Source organism: Accipiter gentilis, chromosome 18 (genome assembly GCF_929443795.1).
Source record: "Accipiter gentilis chromosome 18, bAccGen1.1, whole genome shotgun sequence".
In the NCBI taxonomy this organism is placed as follows: Eukaryota; Metazoa; Chordata; class Aves; order Accipitriformes; family Accipitridae; genus Astur; species Astur gentilis.
Window position 1 is genome coordinate 22579465 of NC_064897.1, and position 15605 is coordinate 22595069.

General features: G+C 36.1%; 1 protein-coding gene across 1 annotated transcript in view; it reads left to right on the plus strand.

Annotated features, from left to right (window-relative positions):
* Positions 1-15605, plus strand: part of PARPBP (PARP1 binding protein) — a 47266-nt gene that overhangs the window by 26865 nt on the left and 4796 nt on the right. Inside the window, exons 8-9 of the mRNA XM_049822435.1 lie at positions 3783-3961; positions 8325-8406. Of these exons, the coding sequence (XP_049678392.1) occupies positions 3783-3961; positions 8325-8406 (261 nt within the window). The remainder of the gene's footprint in view (positions 1-3782; positions 3962-8324; positions 8407-15605) is intronic.

Genomic DNA, 15605 nt, shown 5'->3' on the forward strand with positions numbered 1-15605 from the left:
TTGAGTTTAAGTTAATTGATTGCTGGAACATCTCATCTACTTGTGGATGGGCAGATTCTACTATAGTTCTTTTCGGTGAGGAAACTTGAGTATGTAGGAGAGGATGTTGGCCTTTAAGCTAATCCTTTTCACTGTGGTACATCCATAGTCACCACAGTATGGATGTAACTGAGAGCCATCAGAGATGACTGTGTTCTGGATGTGACTGATGTGCCACTTGGCTTGACAAATCTAGTGCTGTATTGGGTTTACATGGCGAGGTTTTGGTAGAGGGGAGGGCTGCAGGAGTGGCTTCTGCGAGAAGTCCAGAAGCTGGTCCCATGTTGGACAGGGCCAGTTCCAGCTCACTTCAAGATGGATCCACCTCTGGCCAAAGCTGAGACAATCAGGGATGATCATAGTGCCTCTGTGATAACATTTAAGAAACGGTAAAAAATGCTGTGCAACAGCAGTTGGGAGAGAGGAGTGAGAATACGTGAGAGAAACAACCCTGCAGACTGCAAGCTCTGTGAAGAAGGATGGGGAGGAGATGCTCCAGGCACCGGAGCAGAGATTCCCCTACAGCCTGTGGGGAAGACCATGGTGAGGCAGGTTGTCCCTCTGCAGCCCACAGAGATCCACAGTGGAGCAGATATCCACCATGCCTGTGGAGGATCCCATGCTGGAGCAGGTGGATGAGCCCTGAAGGAAGCTGTGACGCTGTGGAGAGCCCACACTGGAGCAGGTCCCTGGCAGAAACTGTAGCCCATGGAGAGGACCCCACACAGAAGATTTTCTGGCATGACCTGTGACCTCACGGGGGACCCATGCTGGAGCAGTCTGTTGCTGAAGGACTGCATGCTGTGGAAAGGACCCATGCTAGAGCAGTTGTTGAAGAACTACAGCCTGTGGGAAGGAGCTGCAATGGAGAAGCTCATGAATGACTGTATCCCATGCGAAGCACCCCACATAGCAGAAGAAGTAGTTGAGGTAGAAGGATCAGCAGAGCTGAAGTGTTAGGAACTGACTGCAACCCTCATTCCCCATCCCCTTGTGCCACTTGGTGGAAAGAGGTAGAAGAGTTAGGAGTGAAGCTGAGTTTGGGAAGAAGGGAGGGGTCCTATTCTGATTAGTTGGGAATGAATTACGTTAATTTCCTTAAGTCAAGTCTGATGATGGTAATTGGTAAGTAAAACTCCCTGTCCTCATCTTGACCTCATGAGCTTTTCATCATATTTTCTCTCCCTGCCCTGTTGAGGAGGGGAAGTGATAGAGCAGCTTGGTGGGCACCTGGTGGCTAGCCAAGGTCAACTCACCACAGTCCTTTGTGGTACCTGATGTGGGGCCTGATGAGTTAGAGCTAAGGACAGTAATTGGGAGAGGTAAGGAGCAAAATATGGACTGAACATCGCTAGAGAGTGGAATAAGTGTGGGGAATTTTGGGGGTTGTAATTGTGGTGAAGGGACGAGGGGTGGAGTGTGTGTAAATTGTCTGTCTTTGTTGGTGTTATGAAGATGCTGTTTTGATTTTGGTGTGGGGAATTCTCTTGTTGATGTAAATTAAGTTTGTGAAGATTGTGTCATGAATGTATATTTTAATGATAATTCTTAAATATGTGATTCACAGAGTTCAGCAGTGGGAAAGGGACTGATATAAAATTGCTTATTTTAGTGGAGCTTGGTGTGGAAGAACATTTTGCTAAGCATATAGAGTGGTAGGTTACCATTACTAATTAAAAACCAAAACAAACAGTACAAAAAAACCTCATAAGTTTTCCAAATGAACTTGTGCTGTATGAAAAATTAGAGCATCTGTATTATTCCAGTAAGATCTCAGGACAGCAAAGATTAATGTTCTGTGCTGAGTTTCACATACAGCTTGTTTGTTTCTTGGGGATTTTTGTTGTTTTTTTTTTTTTTTTATTGTGTTTTGTTTTTTTACTTTATAAAGAAACTCCCAAACCCTGATGCTATAAGTTTTCAGAAAAATTGTTCTATATTCAGAATAAGCTCTGCTTCTGATAGGATGTTATGGTTTTTTCATATGTAAGAGATTGAATCACTTCTTTGAGTGCAAATTTAAATTCTGATCTTAACTATAGAGCTGAAAATGATGCCTCCACTAGCTCCTGGGAAGGCTACTTCCTCATAAAATGTACCTGAAAGGAGTTACTTTGTTAGAGAAATATTTGCTTTTCTCCTGGCAGTGGGAGTTTTCTTCCATCATTGCTCAGTTTTCCTCCAAATACCTGTTTTATAAGAATCTAGAACTCCAGGAAAAGTTATTACTTTATGCAGCAGGAAGCACTACTTTGTGTTGAAGCCTGCATGAGTGACTAATAGGAATTATGATTAATTTCTTCCTGAGAAAATTACTACTGTAAATAGAATCTGGCTGGTGTTTCTGGAACCAACCAGAAGAGTCTGGAGCAGCTAATGGTCACTACCCTTGAAAGACTGATCAACAGTTTTCTTGAAAAACCAATTCAAATCATGATTTTAAGCTTACTAATATGATTTTTATGGCAGGGATTGTTGTCTTGCCTAAAGTTCTTATTGTGCCTTGGACAACAGGATTTTAGTCTATGATTAGTACACCAAGTCACTGTTGTTGTAGTATATGAGATTTCTGAAGGTTATCTTTTGGCAGTTAGGAGGTTACGTTATATTTTAAGGATTATTTTTTTTCCTTTGTGTATAACCAGTCAAGATGATGCCAAATTTGTACTTTTCTCATTAAGACAAATTTACCGTGACACACATGACATTTTATAAAAATCTATGATGTGGTGATGTAATGACTGAAGAGGTTTAGAATAATTTTTGAGGAAATTAAATGGTACTGAAATAGGCCAATTCTATAAAGCCAAGTAACAACCATTTCTGTAATTGCTATTTCTAGCTATTGATTATAACTTATAGTAACTGACTGACATGTGTTGCTATGGTTTCTTGAAAGCTACATACACTAATTGATGTAATCAAATAGAGAGAGAAATAGAATTTGATCTTTTCAAGACTGTGTTTAAAAGGAGTTAACTGATTAGATAAATGTAGTTCATTGCTTGTCCTGTCGTTCTGAACAAAGTCAGGCTATTCAGTGTTTCTGTGTATTGGTAAATAGGAAAGCCTATAGTTTTTAAAATCTACTACTGTGTATTAAGCACTAAATTTCTCCGTGGAACTCCTAGTACTTTTAAAGAAAAATATAGCAAACTTGCAATTCTTGCAGTCCCATAGTGGCTATGGAGTTCTACATCTGTACTGTTGACTGTAGCATTGAGCACTTCCAGATGTGGATTATTCTTTTCTTTAAGGAATTCTTTATTCTTGTGGAAAATTGTGAGGAATTCATCCTGTTCCAAACAACAGGAGATTGTGCCAAGTACCTCTGTTGTCAAATCTTGATGGAAATCTCAGTTTTAACCAACTGCTATAACAGATTGTTAGTCAGAGGAGTTGGACTTCACCAGAATGTGTTTGTGTACCCCATAGCACTCATTTGTTGTGAGAAAATAATATGCTAATTTCTGCTGCACAGTTTCATCACAGATTTGTATATTTATCCGTGTGGCTTGCTCATCAGTGTATACCTCCAGATGGCAGTGATCCAAACTCTACTAATTGCTTGGGTTGAGGAATAAACTTTCCCATGGGCAGGTTCCTCATAAATGCTTACTGAGAAAGGGAAGGAGGGGATTCTCACACCTTGTGTTGATATGGGTTGCTTTTGGAGGTGAGCTATTGGTCTGCCTTGTTGACCTTTTCTGTTGTATGTTCCTTTTAATTTTATCTACTTTCAGCCAAAATTGCATTCCATAAATCATGGCACTGTGTATTGTGGCAGAGATACTGTAAAGGTCTTACTAGTTCTTCTGGATGAAGAAGCTGTCAGCCCTCCTACCCAGAATAAAGCAGAACTATTATATGACGATGAAAGCTTAAATCTGTTTGGAGTCACCTCTGTTTTGACACTCTTCAGGTGAGTACTAGAATGTTTTTTGTGTTTGTGTTAGGTTGCTTTGTTTTGAAACATCTTGTACTGAGTGGCTAACAAAGCATTGATACTAATTACACAAAGCAAATGACCAAAATGCAGTCTGTTGTGAGGTTAGTTGTAAAGGGAAAGCATGCTTAACAGTCTCAAGTTCTCAAAAGTATTCTACCTCCTCATTTGGGTTTTCTGTATCTTCAAGATACTTTTGCAATAATCGACTTCTTGAGCTTGTACATTTCTGGGCTGCACAAAACCCATGAAGGAATATCCTTTGCAACAAACCTTCCAAATACCTCTTAAGTTGAGTTTGTACTCCTAAGTGCAAATACTGTCTGTTCAGTAGCTAATTAGACTCCTATTCAATTTGAAGATGCCTTCTTTGTCTAGCTGTGACACAAGACATTTTTGGATTATATCCTGTTTTCTTCCTTATGTTATCATTTTGTGGAGACAGTTTTAAGTAGGTTTTTTGTATCATGATCCGCCAGTTGGGATAGTATTGCACAAAGGATGTTGGAAAAACTTTACATGCATGAAGATTTACTAGTAGGGTCTGTAGCTGATGGCATACATTGATTCTAATGGTGAAGGTTGCTTTTGGGGAAGAATAAAATCAAAAGAAGAGGGAGAGGAGAGGAAAGAAAAAACTTTCCCTGGTGGCTAGCTGGGAGGTAAAACCGCCAGGGTTCCCAGACAAGCATCCTCTGAAGTACGGTGGTTGGTTCCCCCATACTTATTTTCCCAGTGTAACTATATTGTCTTCATAAGGACCTGCTCAAACCCCTTATTGGTTGTCCCTGCTTTTGGTGCCTTTAGTGGTGATGGGAGCATCTGTTCATGAGGGCAGGGGCTGCGTGGCCAGTTGCTTATTAAGGTCTGTGCATGCATGTTTGGGGGTTCCCTAACATAAGAGCTAGAATGAAAAGGGTAGGAAAAGTGGGGAAGAAGGGGGTGTTTCTTATGCTGGTGGCAGTCGTTTACCATGAGAGCCCCACCATAACAACACTATCGGAGTGTGTAGGTGCAAGGCTGTGAGGATAACAGCAAGGAAAGAGAAAAACAGTGATAGGTCCTAAACTGGAAGATGGAAGATCCTAAAAGTTGAAGAATTTACGAGTTCTATTAGATTTATCATTCAACCTCTTTTATGAAACCAAAAGAACAAGCACATTCTAATAAAAGTTAAAAAAAATATTTTCACTAATAAGAATTCTAAATAAACCTGTAATAATTTTTAATTTAAAAGGCAGCTTGTAACAAAATATTGTGGAGTATTTCTTTCACCTCTCTAATATCTGAGGATGGCTGTAGCTATACGTTTCTATTTCATTATGTAACAAGCCTAAACCAACCGTGATTTCAGTCTCTTATTTTTTTCATCACTTCAGATACAGGAAAATTGATCCACATTACTGTTTATAGTGTTTCATTAATAAACCTCAGCGTGGTTGTGTTTTTATCAGAATGAAAAGGAGCTTAATCGGATTTAGGCTAATGCTCTATGTGAATGGAATAAAGGCCCACCTGAATTCTTCTGAATTAAACACTGCTATTATTCAGAGCTAGAAATCTTCCTTTTTTTTTTTTTTTTTTTAAGTAACTCTTTAATTAAAAATGGGCTTTAAACCACTTATTTCTGAATAAGAGTGCCCACCGAGTGCTTTGGTTTCACTTACCTCATTTGATTTTTCAGCTGAATTAATTTTCTTCAATTTTCCCCCAAAGGATAAGACATTTGTTTGACTTAAAATCTTCTTGGTGTAGGTGTAAGCAGGTACTACTATCTGGCATTTTATATCGTAATCTAGGCAATTCTTATGTTTTCCTTAGTACTACGTAGGGGTCAGTTTGTTTTAGATTTTATTTTCCAGTCTATAATTTTTTTAATATTATCTGTGTGGTTTATTTAAAAATTTGTGTTAGAAGTAATTTATTCAAAGTATTGAATCTATGATCCTAAATAATTGTTTTAGGAATAAAAACCTGCAAAAACTGAAGTGAAACTTGCAAACAACACCTGTTCTCAGTTTTTATCAAATCTGTGTTCTGCATTTCTCTGGGAGCTTTACTGTAAGGCTCCAATTGCTTTATGAATGCTGAACACCTTAATACTACACAGAATAGTAGCTAAGGTGTCACTCTGATTTGTAGCGGTATATGGGCACCTCTATGGTCCAGCTCTTCTTTGTTTTAATGCTTGTGTCTCAAATATTTTATCTAGAGTGTTTGCTGTCTTTTTGCCAGTCTATTGCTAATAGTCATTCTGGAACAGCTTACAGGATAAGTGGCAGTACCTTTGGCAGTAAATGTCACTGCAGTTTTCAGATTCTTTTTGCTAATCTGATTCTGTGTATCAGATTGTTGGTCAGCTCATATGGTAGTTATTGTTTTATGGGTTTTGATCACATGGTAGTTATCATTTTGAGGTTTACCACAATGTTTTTTGTTGTTTCTAGAGATTTCATTACTGAAGAATCCCAAAATACGTTTAAAGTTTGTGAGTAGTTTTGTCTGGGTTCTGGTCAGTTTGAAAGAGCACTGTTAGTTTTCAGGTGAAGACTGAGGTTAAATGAGAGCACTTCTTTTTCAAAACTTCAGCATTTCAGGAATTTTGCTTGATTTGTTTTACTCTTCTTTTCATAAACTTCTAGATCAATTGGGTAGATTTATCTGTCTGCACTGAAATCCTGCAAAAAAGCTACTGCTGAGAAGCAGCTGTTGTATTTAAATTTGTTGGCTTGATTTAATTAAAAATATTTTCACTGTAATTTGTGAAATACATGCATATTTGGGAACTGAAAACATAACCACTGACAATACATCCTCAGTGGTTTAGAACATCTTAAGCAAGCTGAAGTTTTTCTTACTTAATCTGTTCTTTAGTATATCTGTCAAATATTTTCCTTCTGTAAGGACCCCATTTCAATCTTCTGGAAAATATTCTTTTTTAGATATCCATTATAGAAGTTCAAATAAAATTCTGTTGCTATTTTTGTATATTGAAGCCACATGCAAGGCAGAAGTGTGCTAATTTTTCCCCTACTATTTTTAAAATTTTAAGCAAACATAAAAATGTAGTGATGATATTGAAATCAAAATAAGGTGATTCTGATATAATTAATGATATTACTTATGTTTATTATTACTTATTATGTTTATTGTTAGAGTTAAATTTTGCATGATCATGGATTAAGTATTTTCATAACTTTTTGCAATAAAGGTTCTGTTTTTCTGGGTTTGCAGGTTCAACAGGTATTCAGGGTTTGGGCCAACTTTTTGTTTGCTGCTGTTTTTTATATCATTCCCATCATCTTCCTAGCCTATTAATGTTAAAGCCAGTCATTATTTCTTGCTCATTTCTTTTCTGGCTTTTAAAAATTTCCTTCTATTTAAGGAATACCCATGTTGATCTTGGGTACAAAACAATCTCTTGAAAACCCATTTCTGTTGGCACTGAAAAGGAAACTAATCTATGCATGCACTGGAGAAGCAGTGATGATTTAATCAGTCACTTATCCTGAGGAATCATTTGTTGTTGGAAAAGTGGGATGCTGAGAATTTTGTCATTACGGGTTACAAAGAGGACTCATGAACCAGAACAAGTGTAGACAGGAGCATGCTGAAGCCACATATTTTGGCAATTTAAATAGCAAAAACATTGCAAGGTCCTGCAGAAATTTTGCACAACAAATAGAAATAAATAAAATAAAATAAATTTTATCTATGGAATAATTGACTAGAATGAGCTAAATAAATAAAAATAAAGAATGAGTTATTTTTTTAAAAGACTGTCCTCATATGCACACTGGCCTGTCATGAGCATAAAAAGAGAAGTAATTATTTACAGATGCACAGATTAATTCTTCTTATTTCAAGACCAAAAAATTCCGTCTTATATGCATCAATAACTTTTCATTAATGTACGTAACTATTCACATACTGAAATATAGGAGGGTGGAAGCATTTTCTTTGAGTACTTCTATTGAAACATCTGTAAATATGAGGAAAATTATTCTGGATGTCAACGAGATGCTACTCAAGGGGCTGTAAGTAGAATGGTGACTAGGTAACTAATCACCAGCATTACAAATAATAATACTGTGGCTGCAGAACTACAATAGTGTAAGCATGCTACAAAATGACACCAGAAATTGGAACTGTAGGTTTGGTTTTATTGTGACAACTTAAGACAGTATAATACATGTAGTTACTTAGGAAGGGAGAAAACTAAGGCTTGGAGAGTACAGATACTTGCTTTCCTCTTTCTGAGGAACTTGGTAAGGTAACTATTTTTCTTAACTAATTGCTTTTACATGTTCTAAATACTTCTTATCTCTTTTTAATATAGATCTCCAGCACAATCCAGTGGATCCTCTCCAAAACCTCTTAGACAACGTGTTCAGAAATCTATGGATGAAAAAAAATTTAAGGTACTGTGTAGGAATTGCTGTGCAACTATAGATGCACTGAAGTAATAATGCTAAAATGAAAACAGCGTTAAAATTCTCAAATACTTGGCTGAAATGTATCCCACAGCTAAAGAAATGTAATTGTGATTAACTTTTGGTAATTGGCCTTAACTCAAATATATAAGTGGAAATATGAGTGTAATATGTTGTAATATGAGTGGAAATATTTGAAACTCCAGAAGAGAAAGGCTTTAAACTTAAAAGTACTTCCTAATCAAGATCTCTTAATGGAGCCATACTGACTTAATCTATATCTCTTCATTTAACCATCAATGTATTTCAGGACTATAGAAGCTATCTGAAAACAGAGATAAAACTGAACACAGGCACCTGATTTCAGTTCTGATAACATCAACATTCTAAAAGTGTACTAATGACTCTTTCATTGCAATTTTTTAGCGTTCTTTTTATTTGTAACATTCTGAGGGCTTTTCCATAACGTTGCTTTGTGAACAATAAAATGAAGATGCTAGTGTTTGCTATTTTGTAGATGAAATGGAACATTACAACAGTATGTTTGTATTGGGAGTGGCATTATTCAAAAGAATGAATTCAGTGTTTCTGAAAACTGCAGTCTTCCAGTGTACTGCATTTTACATTGACAACTTTGAGGGAAAAAAGACCAACTTGAATGTTGGGACTGTGGAAAGAGGCAGAGCTTTTGTATCTTTCACAGCATTTCAACAGAGAACTAAATAAAAGTAGTGACTTAATATTTTTACAAATTTAGCTCTGACAACAGGTGAAAACACAAATGTAACTAGTATATAAGGAAGAAAACAGCGGTGTTTTAAGGCAGAATTAGTTCTAGAACAGCAAAATGGAAAATACCTTTCTGCCACTGGATATGAGGGGAATTTTAACATATTACATGTTTGAGAAGTAGAAAATAGTTAAAAGGAAGTAATGAAAAGCACTGTCAGTATTTCCAGCATGCGTTTTAAATGTACTCCAACTTCATTCTGAGTGCTTTTTTTGGAATGGGGGTGGGGTAGATGATGGTCATTTTGGATACATGTACTAATTATGAAGAAATTTAGCTTAAAACTCATAGGCAAATTACGAAAGATTGAAACGGATAAAGGATCTTCATTATATTAATTTTACAATAAACAGTATATTTAAATTGCAGCTTTACTCATCAAATAGCAAAAATGTGGTATGCTGTTTGCATAATACATTGAAATAGATGGTTTTCTTATCTAAATAGAGGTTTTGTAATTGGATTCATGTTCAGTATCAGAGTACAAAAATTATTATCTAAAAGTAATTACCTGTCACACTTGAGACCTTTGCTGGAAACTTACAAGGTTTTTGACAGAAACTATCAAAAATATGAATCTTGAGACTGATTCATATTATGAAACTATTTTAACATTTTTGGAAATACTTTTTTGCTAATCAAAAATACTAGATTAGCTACCATCATTTCTATGCAAATAGTAGTTCTTTCAGAGGCCTCTGAATAATTGAATGAGTTCTACTTCAGGAGCAGGAATTGCATGCAAAGGTTCATCATGACACTCTCCTGTGCTGCTTTTGTAGGGCCTGACTCTAATAAGGGTTCTGTGACTCCTATGATCCTTGTTAATACAATACAAGAATCTGACTTTTTCTGTAGAGCTTATGTCCTAGTCTTGCTTCACCATGATTGATGAAATAGAATGTACCTGTAGCAAAATAGAATGAAACATATAATGTTTTCAGGCAATGATTTTTGAGGTCTTTCAGTCAACTTCTCAAACTGATTTTGCTGCTCACCTGGTGCCTAATACAATTGAGGATGACTATATTGAAATATAAATGACCTTTTGTCTTATGAAAACCAAAATTTAAAGAGAATAAGCAACAGGTCTAAAGTCTGTGGTTCGCACTTCTAAACTTTCTTTGGCATCTTAGAAGACTGTAAAACTTTCTTATAGTGTTATCTGCTGTAGATTAAAGCTGTGATGGTGAACTTTACTTTAGCAATATGGATGGTAACGCGATTAAAACGTTAAATTGAATGGCCGCTTGGGGCTACACAACTCATATCTTAGAGCAACATTGAGGCTGCTAGACTGCCTCTAGTAATCACAATCAGTCTTCTTCATGGCTTTTTTCCAGTGTATCCTATTGTACCAGAGAGACAAAGTACAGCATGGAACTGAGGCCAAATATCTCAAGATGTTTTTCCATTTAAAAAAATGAAAATAAAAATCATGCAGTTCAGAGTATGAATGTTCCTCAATTATGTATCAGCAGAGAGTCCTCTTACTCAAGATAAGATGTTTGAGTGTTTCACATTATGTTTGCAATTCTCTTCTGTGTATCAGCCAAACATTGCCATCTAAACTACACTATATTCCTGTGAAGTCTGGAATTATTCTTCTGGTATTCCTATGTTGACTTTAGTCTTGCTTTTCCTTCCAGTCAACTAAAATTGCTGTTGCCAAACAACTGATGACTTTTCTAACCAAAACCCCGATAGTTCTCTGCCATTCACTTTTGATCTCCTTCCTCTCACGTAAAATCCTGCTTTCTTTCTTGAAACATTCATCTTTCATTTTGTCTTTTTCTGGTTTTCTTTCTACCTTTCTAACAATTTCTACAGATTTTCCTTTGCATGTTTCTACTCCTTCCTTTTCTTCCTTTTTCTATGAAGACTTTATAGGGCCCTGTCTTTCTCTTCTCTTTCTGTACCTTCTTTGTAGATGAATACATCTACAAACAGAAGTTCAGCTATCATTTTTATGAACAGTTCACAGATCTGTGTCTGACCTATGTGTCCCTTCTGTCAAAACTGACATCTTTTCTTACTTCTATACCAACCTGTGAATATCCAGCTGTTGATCTTGAGGCGGTATGTCTATCTTTCCTGGTATATTTAACATTGAGGACTGTATCCTACCTGTTACTTTTTCACTCCATAACACCTCTGGAATATATTCTTCTCTATCCATATGTCCACTCAACTATAAGTTAGTGAATTTTCATTTTGATTTTTGATGTGCTTCCATGTATTTTTCTTGGACTTGATAGTTGCCGCTTTGGCTTATCTTTCTTCACTGAGATTGCCATACAAAAAGTTTTTATCAAAGTGATTAGACACTAGATGCCATTCTGCTTGCATCTCAATCTGTTCGTTTAACTTGTAGTGCATAAGCTACTTGTTTTAACCTATCCCAACCCATTGATTATTTCTGATTTGCTGCTTTGAGATATGTCTTTGCTTACATTCAGCCTGCAATACCAATCTTCATTGTTCATTGTTAATTTTCAGACTAGCTCTTTCAGCTGTCTGTTTTATGCCATTTCTTATGGCTGAAGAGATTTCCTACACGTATGGTATCTGCAGAACTCATTATGCTTTTTTAAAACCTTTTTCAGTACCTTTAAATCAACCTCTCCCCAAAACTTAACAGTGCTTTGTGTTGAGATGGATGCCCATTACAATGACTAATTTCAGTTCCTTTCTCTGTGAATCCATATATTTCTTGTCTTGGATTGTAATGTCTCTTGGTAGAAATAAATTTTGTTCAGTCTTTACTGTGCAGCACACGGCACAATGAATTCCTTGTCTGTGACCATAGATCTCAAGTGTTGTAGTAATATTTATCACCTTCTTACACTGAATATCAGTCTTCGTTATTATTTCATACAACCACACTGAAATGTGTACAGGTTGCTTGTAAAATTCACAGTTGTAAATTTTTTGAGGCATGATGCACTCATTTTAACAGTCGACTCAGAAGAGATACCAGACATTTGTTTTTTGAATAAGACAATAGCAACGTGGTGTTTCTTCTCAATGTCAATGATTATTCTGAGAAGTTTCTTATGCAGTATGTATGATGGAAGCATTAGTTCCATAGAATTGTCCTGAGGACCTTTTTACCATGCTGCCTCTGATAGGTGGTTAGATGGTTAGTCTATAATACAAATTCATGATGTCTCATTAGAACTGGTCCCATAAAAGTCGCCCTTTTCCATGATATTTGAGAGGGGAATTAAAACATAGTAGTGATGATTAATTTGGTTGTATGCTGAGTCCCATCAAGACATATGTGTTGAATAAAGAAACTTAGGAAAAATCCAGCAAGTAAAAGGAGAAACACTTCTTTAAATTAAAAAAAGAAAAGAAAAGGGGGGTGGGGGGGAAATCATTATGTCCTTTCTTTCCTTAAAAGGAACTGATCTTTCAACTTCTGCAGAATTATGTGGAGGAGTGCAGATTGATAATATTTAGACCTAGGGCATAACATCATGCGTATGTGTTTAGTATCTAGAAATATGGAGAGTGGATGAAATATACAGGTAGCTATGAACTGGAATTGGTGTTTAAAAATAAAATAAATCTGTGGGTATTTCCATTGTGCCAAAATAAATTCCTGGTAACAGTGAAAGACAAAGAAATATTTTTGTCTTTCAATCCTCATGAAATACTGGAAGAGAAGCAGAAAGATCACCTAACTGTAACGGCATTTGTTAGGAGGCAAAGCTGTTGCTCTTATCCCTTGAGGAGAAAGAAGTCTGGGGAACTAGCATGTTGCATTTTTTCATTCCCTCCAGCAAAGCAGGTAAGAGTAATAATAAGAAATTCAGTCTTCCTTTGAGAGACAATTTAGAGTTTCAAGTTTGTTATCTGTTATTTAAGTGAAGTGTCTTCTGGTGAATGATATTTTGTGGAAGGACTCTCTCATTCAGAAAGGTCTATAGAACATCTACTGAATTATGTCTCTTGTCAGTTGTCCTTATCACTCCTTTCTGCTTTATAAAAATGTGTAGAAAGTTTAATTGGACAGGAGAGGGGTATTTTATCTAAAAAGGTTACATCTAACCTTATGTCTGCTTCTTTGAATCAGACTTCCATTTATCTGAAATGGGTAGATACTCTATTGTTTGACTACTATTTTGTTGATTACAATGGGGTTCTGTAAATCCTGCTTATTGGTGAGAGGAAGGAGAATGGTGAGAATGGAAGGGCTGTTATAATCACCTGCTTTGTTTAGGTTAAAGAGCAACTTAAGACAACAAAAATGTTGCATAATAAGATTTTCATATTTCTTCTGCACCAGAAAAGATTAGTTAGACTTTCAAGTTGTAGGTGAAATACTGTTCATGAACTAATGGGATTAGATGAAACTGAGAACTTTAGTAGTTAAGAAGGAAGTAACAAAAGCTATCAGGCTGTAAGCATGCAATATATGAGAGAGTAACAGATCTTTTTTGTAAAGTTAGGACTGTTTTGGCCCTTTGATACATTGTTTTAGAAATCCTGCTGCATTGTTAACACATTTACCCTGAAACAGCTGCAAGGACTTTCAGTAGTTTGGCATGTTTTTTTCCTTAATGTAACTGGAGACAACCTTTCCTATATGAGGCACTATTTCCCTCCAACTGGGAACATAACTGTAGTTTTAAAAAGAATTTGTGGCTTAAGAACTCTAACAAATCTTGGCATGCTTGAAGTTCATTGTAATTTTACTGTGTATAGAAATCCTTCCAAGGAAAAAGCTCCACAAAGCAAAAAATCCCTGTCTGCCTTTCTCATGTGACTTGTTCATGCCTATGTAAAATGACTTAATACCTAGCTTCATGCACTGCTGTTATTTTTCATTGCTTAGTTGTCTAAATGCTGTTACTTGAGAGAATTGTTTTGCCTATTTGTGATTCCAGTACAAATAAACTGTGACTTGGACAGCTATCAACAGGAAGTTATCAAGAGTTTTCTGTATGCCCACTATAATTGTGAGCAGAAAATTCATAGTAATAGAGAAAACAATCTTCCTCAGGTCTCATCTATTGTAGCAAGAAATATTTATTTCTAAGTGGAATACAATTATGGAGAACACTAAGCAGGTTAGTAGTTTCAATGTGTATGGAGTATGCAAAAAATGAGTATCTGGAGGAGAGAGGGGGAGGGGAGGAAAAGGTTATGTTCAGCATAAAATCTGAAGAAAGACATTAATATTAGTGTCAGTTGATAAACCACGCTTGTGTAGAAAGTACCATTTTTGTTTCTGCAAGACCCCTAGACTACTTTGCTAGGCTCCATAGCTGTGAGTTTTGAGTACTTTAGAAACCCAATAATGAGGTGATTTGAGGCTAAATGTTCTCAAAACAATAGTTGGTTAATTTGGGATAGCAAAAAGCTGGTACAACGTCATGCTAAAAAAAATTTGATAGTTTCAGTACAATAAAAACTTGCTATTACCTGAGCTATTCAGGACATTTTTCATGTTTGAATAACATGATGCCTTGGTTTGGCAATGATACTTACCATTTATTTTGTTATTCTCCCTTTGCAATCCCTTCCCTTTTTCAACTTTCTCTTTCAACTTACCTTTAATATTTTTCTTCTAAACGGACAAGGGTAAAGGTGAAAAAGAGACATTTTCTCTTTTTATCTCTTTTCCTCTTCCAAATAGTACTCTAAATGTTTGGCTAGAAAATAAAAACATGTGTTTGTTGTTACTGATGTAGGTTTTCAAATTCTATTATGCCATTCCAGTGTATAAAAAACCCAAATCTCAACATTCTTAGTGACTAAATATTGGCAGTACTGTCTGTATGCAGATGCTGGAAGGAGATCTGGAATAGATTATTAACTAACTTTTAGAAATAAATAGAGCATGCACCATTAATATTTCATATAAAAGTGAATGTTTTATATTGGCATCTTGAACAACTGAAAAACTTCTCTAGATATAGAAGTCAAGGTGGGAAAAATGTCGTGCTTTATCTACTCATTAGGACTACTAATTTACCTAAATGCTCTGAAACTGTCTTAAATTCTATCATACTTTCTTCCAGCTGAACAGCGATAACAGCTAACCCCTTTTTTCTGAAATACAGCAGAATTTCTTTCTTTGTACAGGGATAATAACATCCCACTTGCTTGTGAAGAGGAGAGGGGATAGTAAGTCTAAGTTCATTGCACACCATTTGTGTGCAACTATTTGATTAGCAAATTGAGCTCCCAACATCCTTTTGCTCGCCCAGAGGTGTGGGTCACTGGGCTGGTGCCCTCAAAGCAGTGGATTTCAGTGAATATAATGTAAAAGAATTCTAATTTCTAAGAGCTATTTCAAACTGTTGATGGGCTTCATTATGTGTGCTTCAATCAAGTTTTAAGTCGCTCTTTTTTTATTTTTTCTTAAAAATATCAGTGAAGCTCT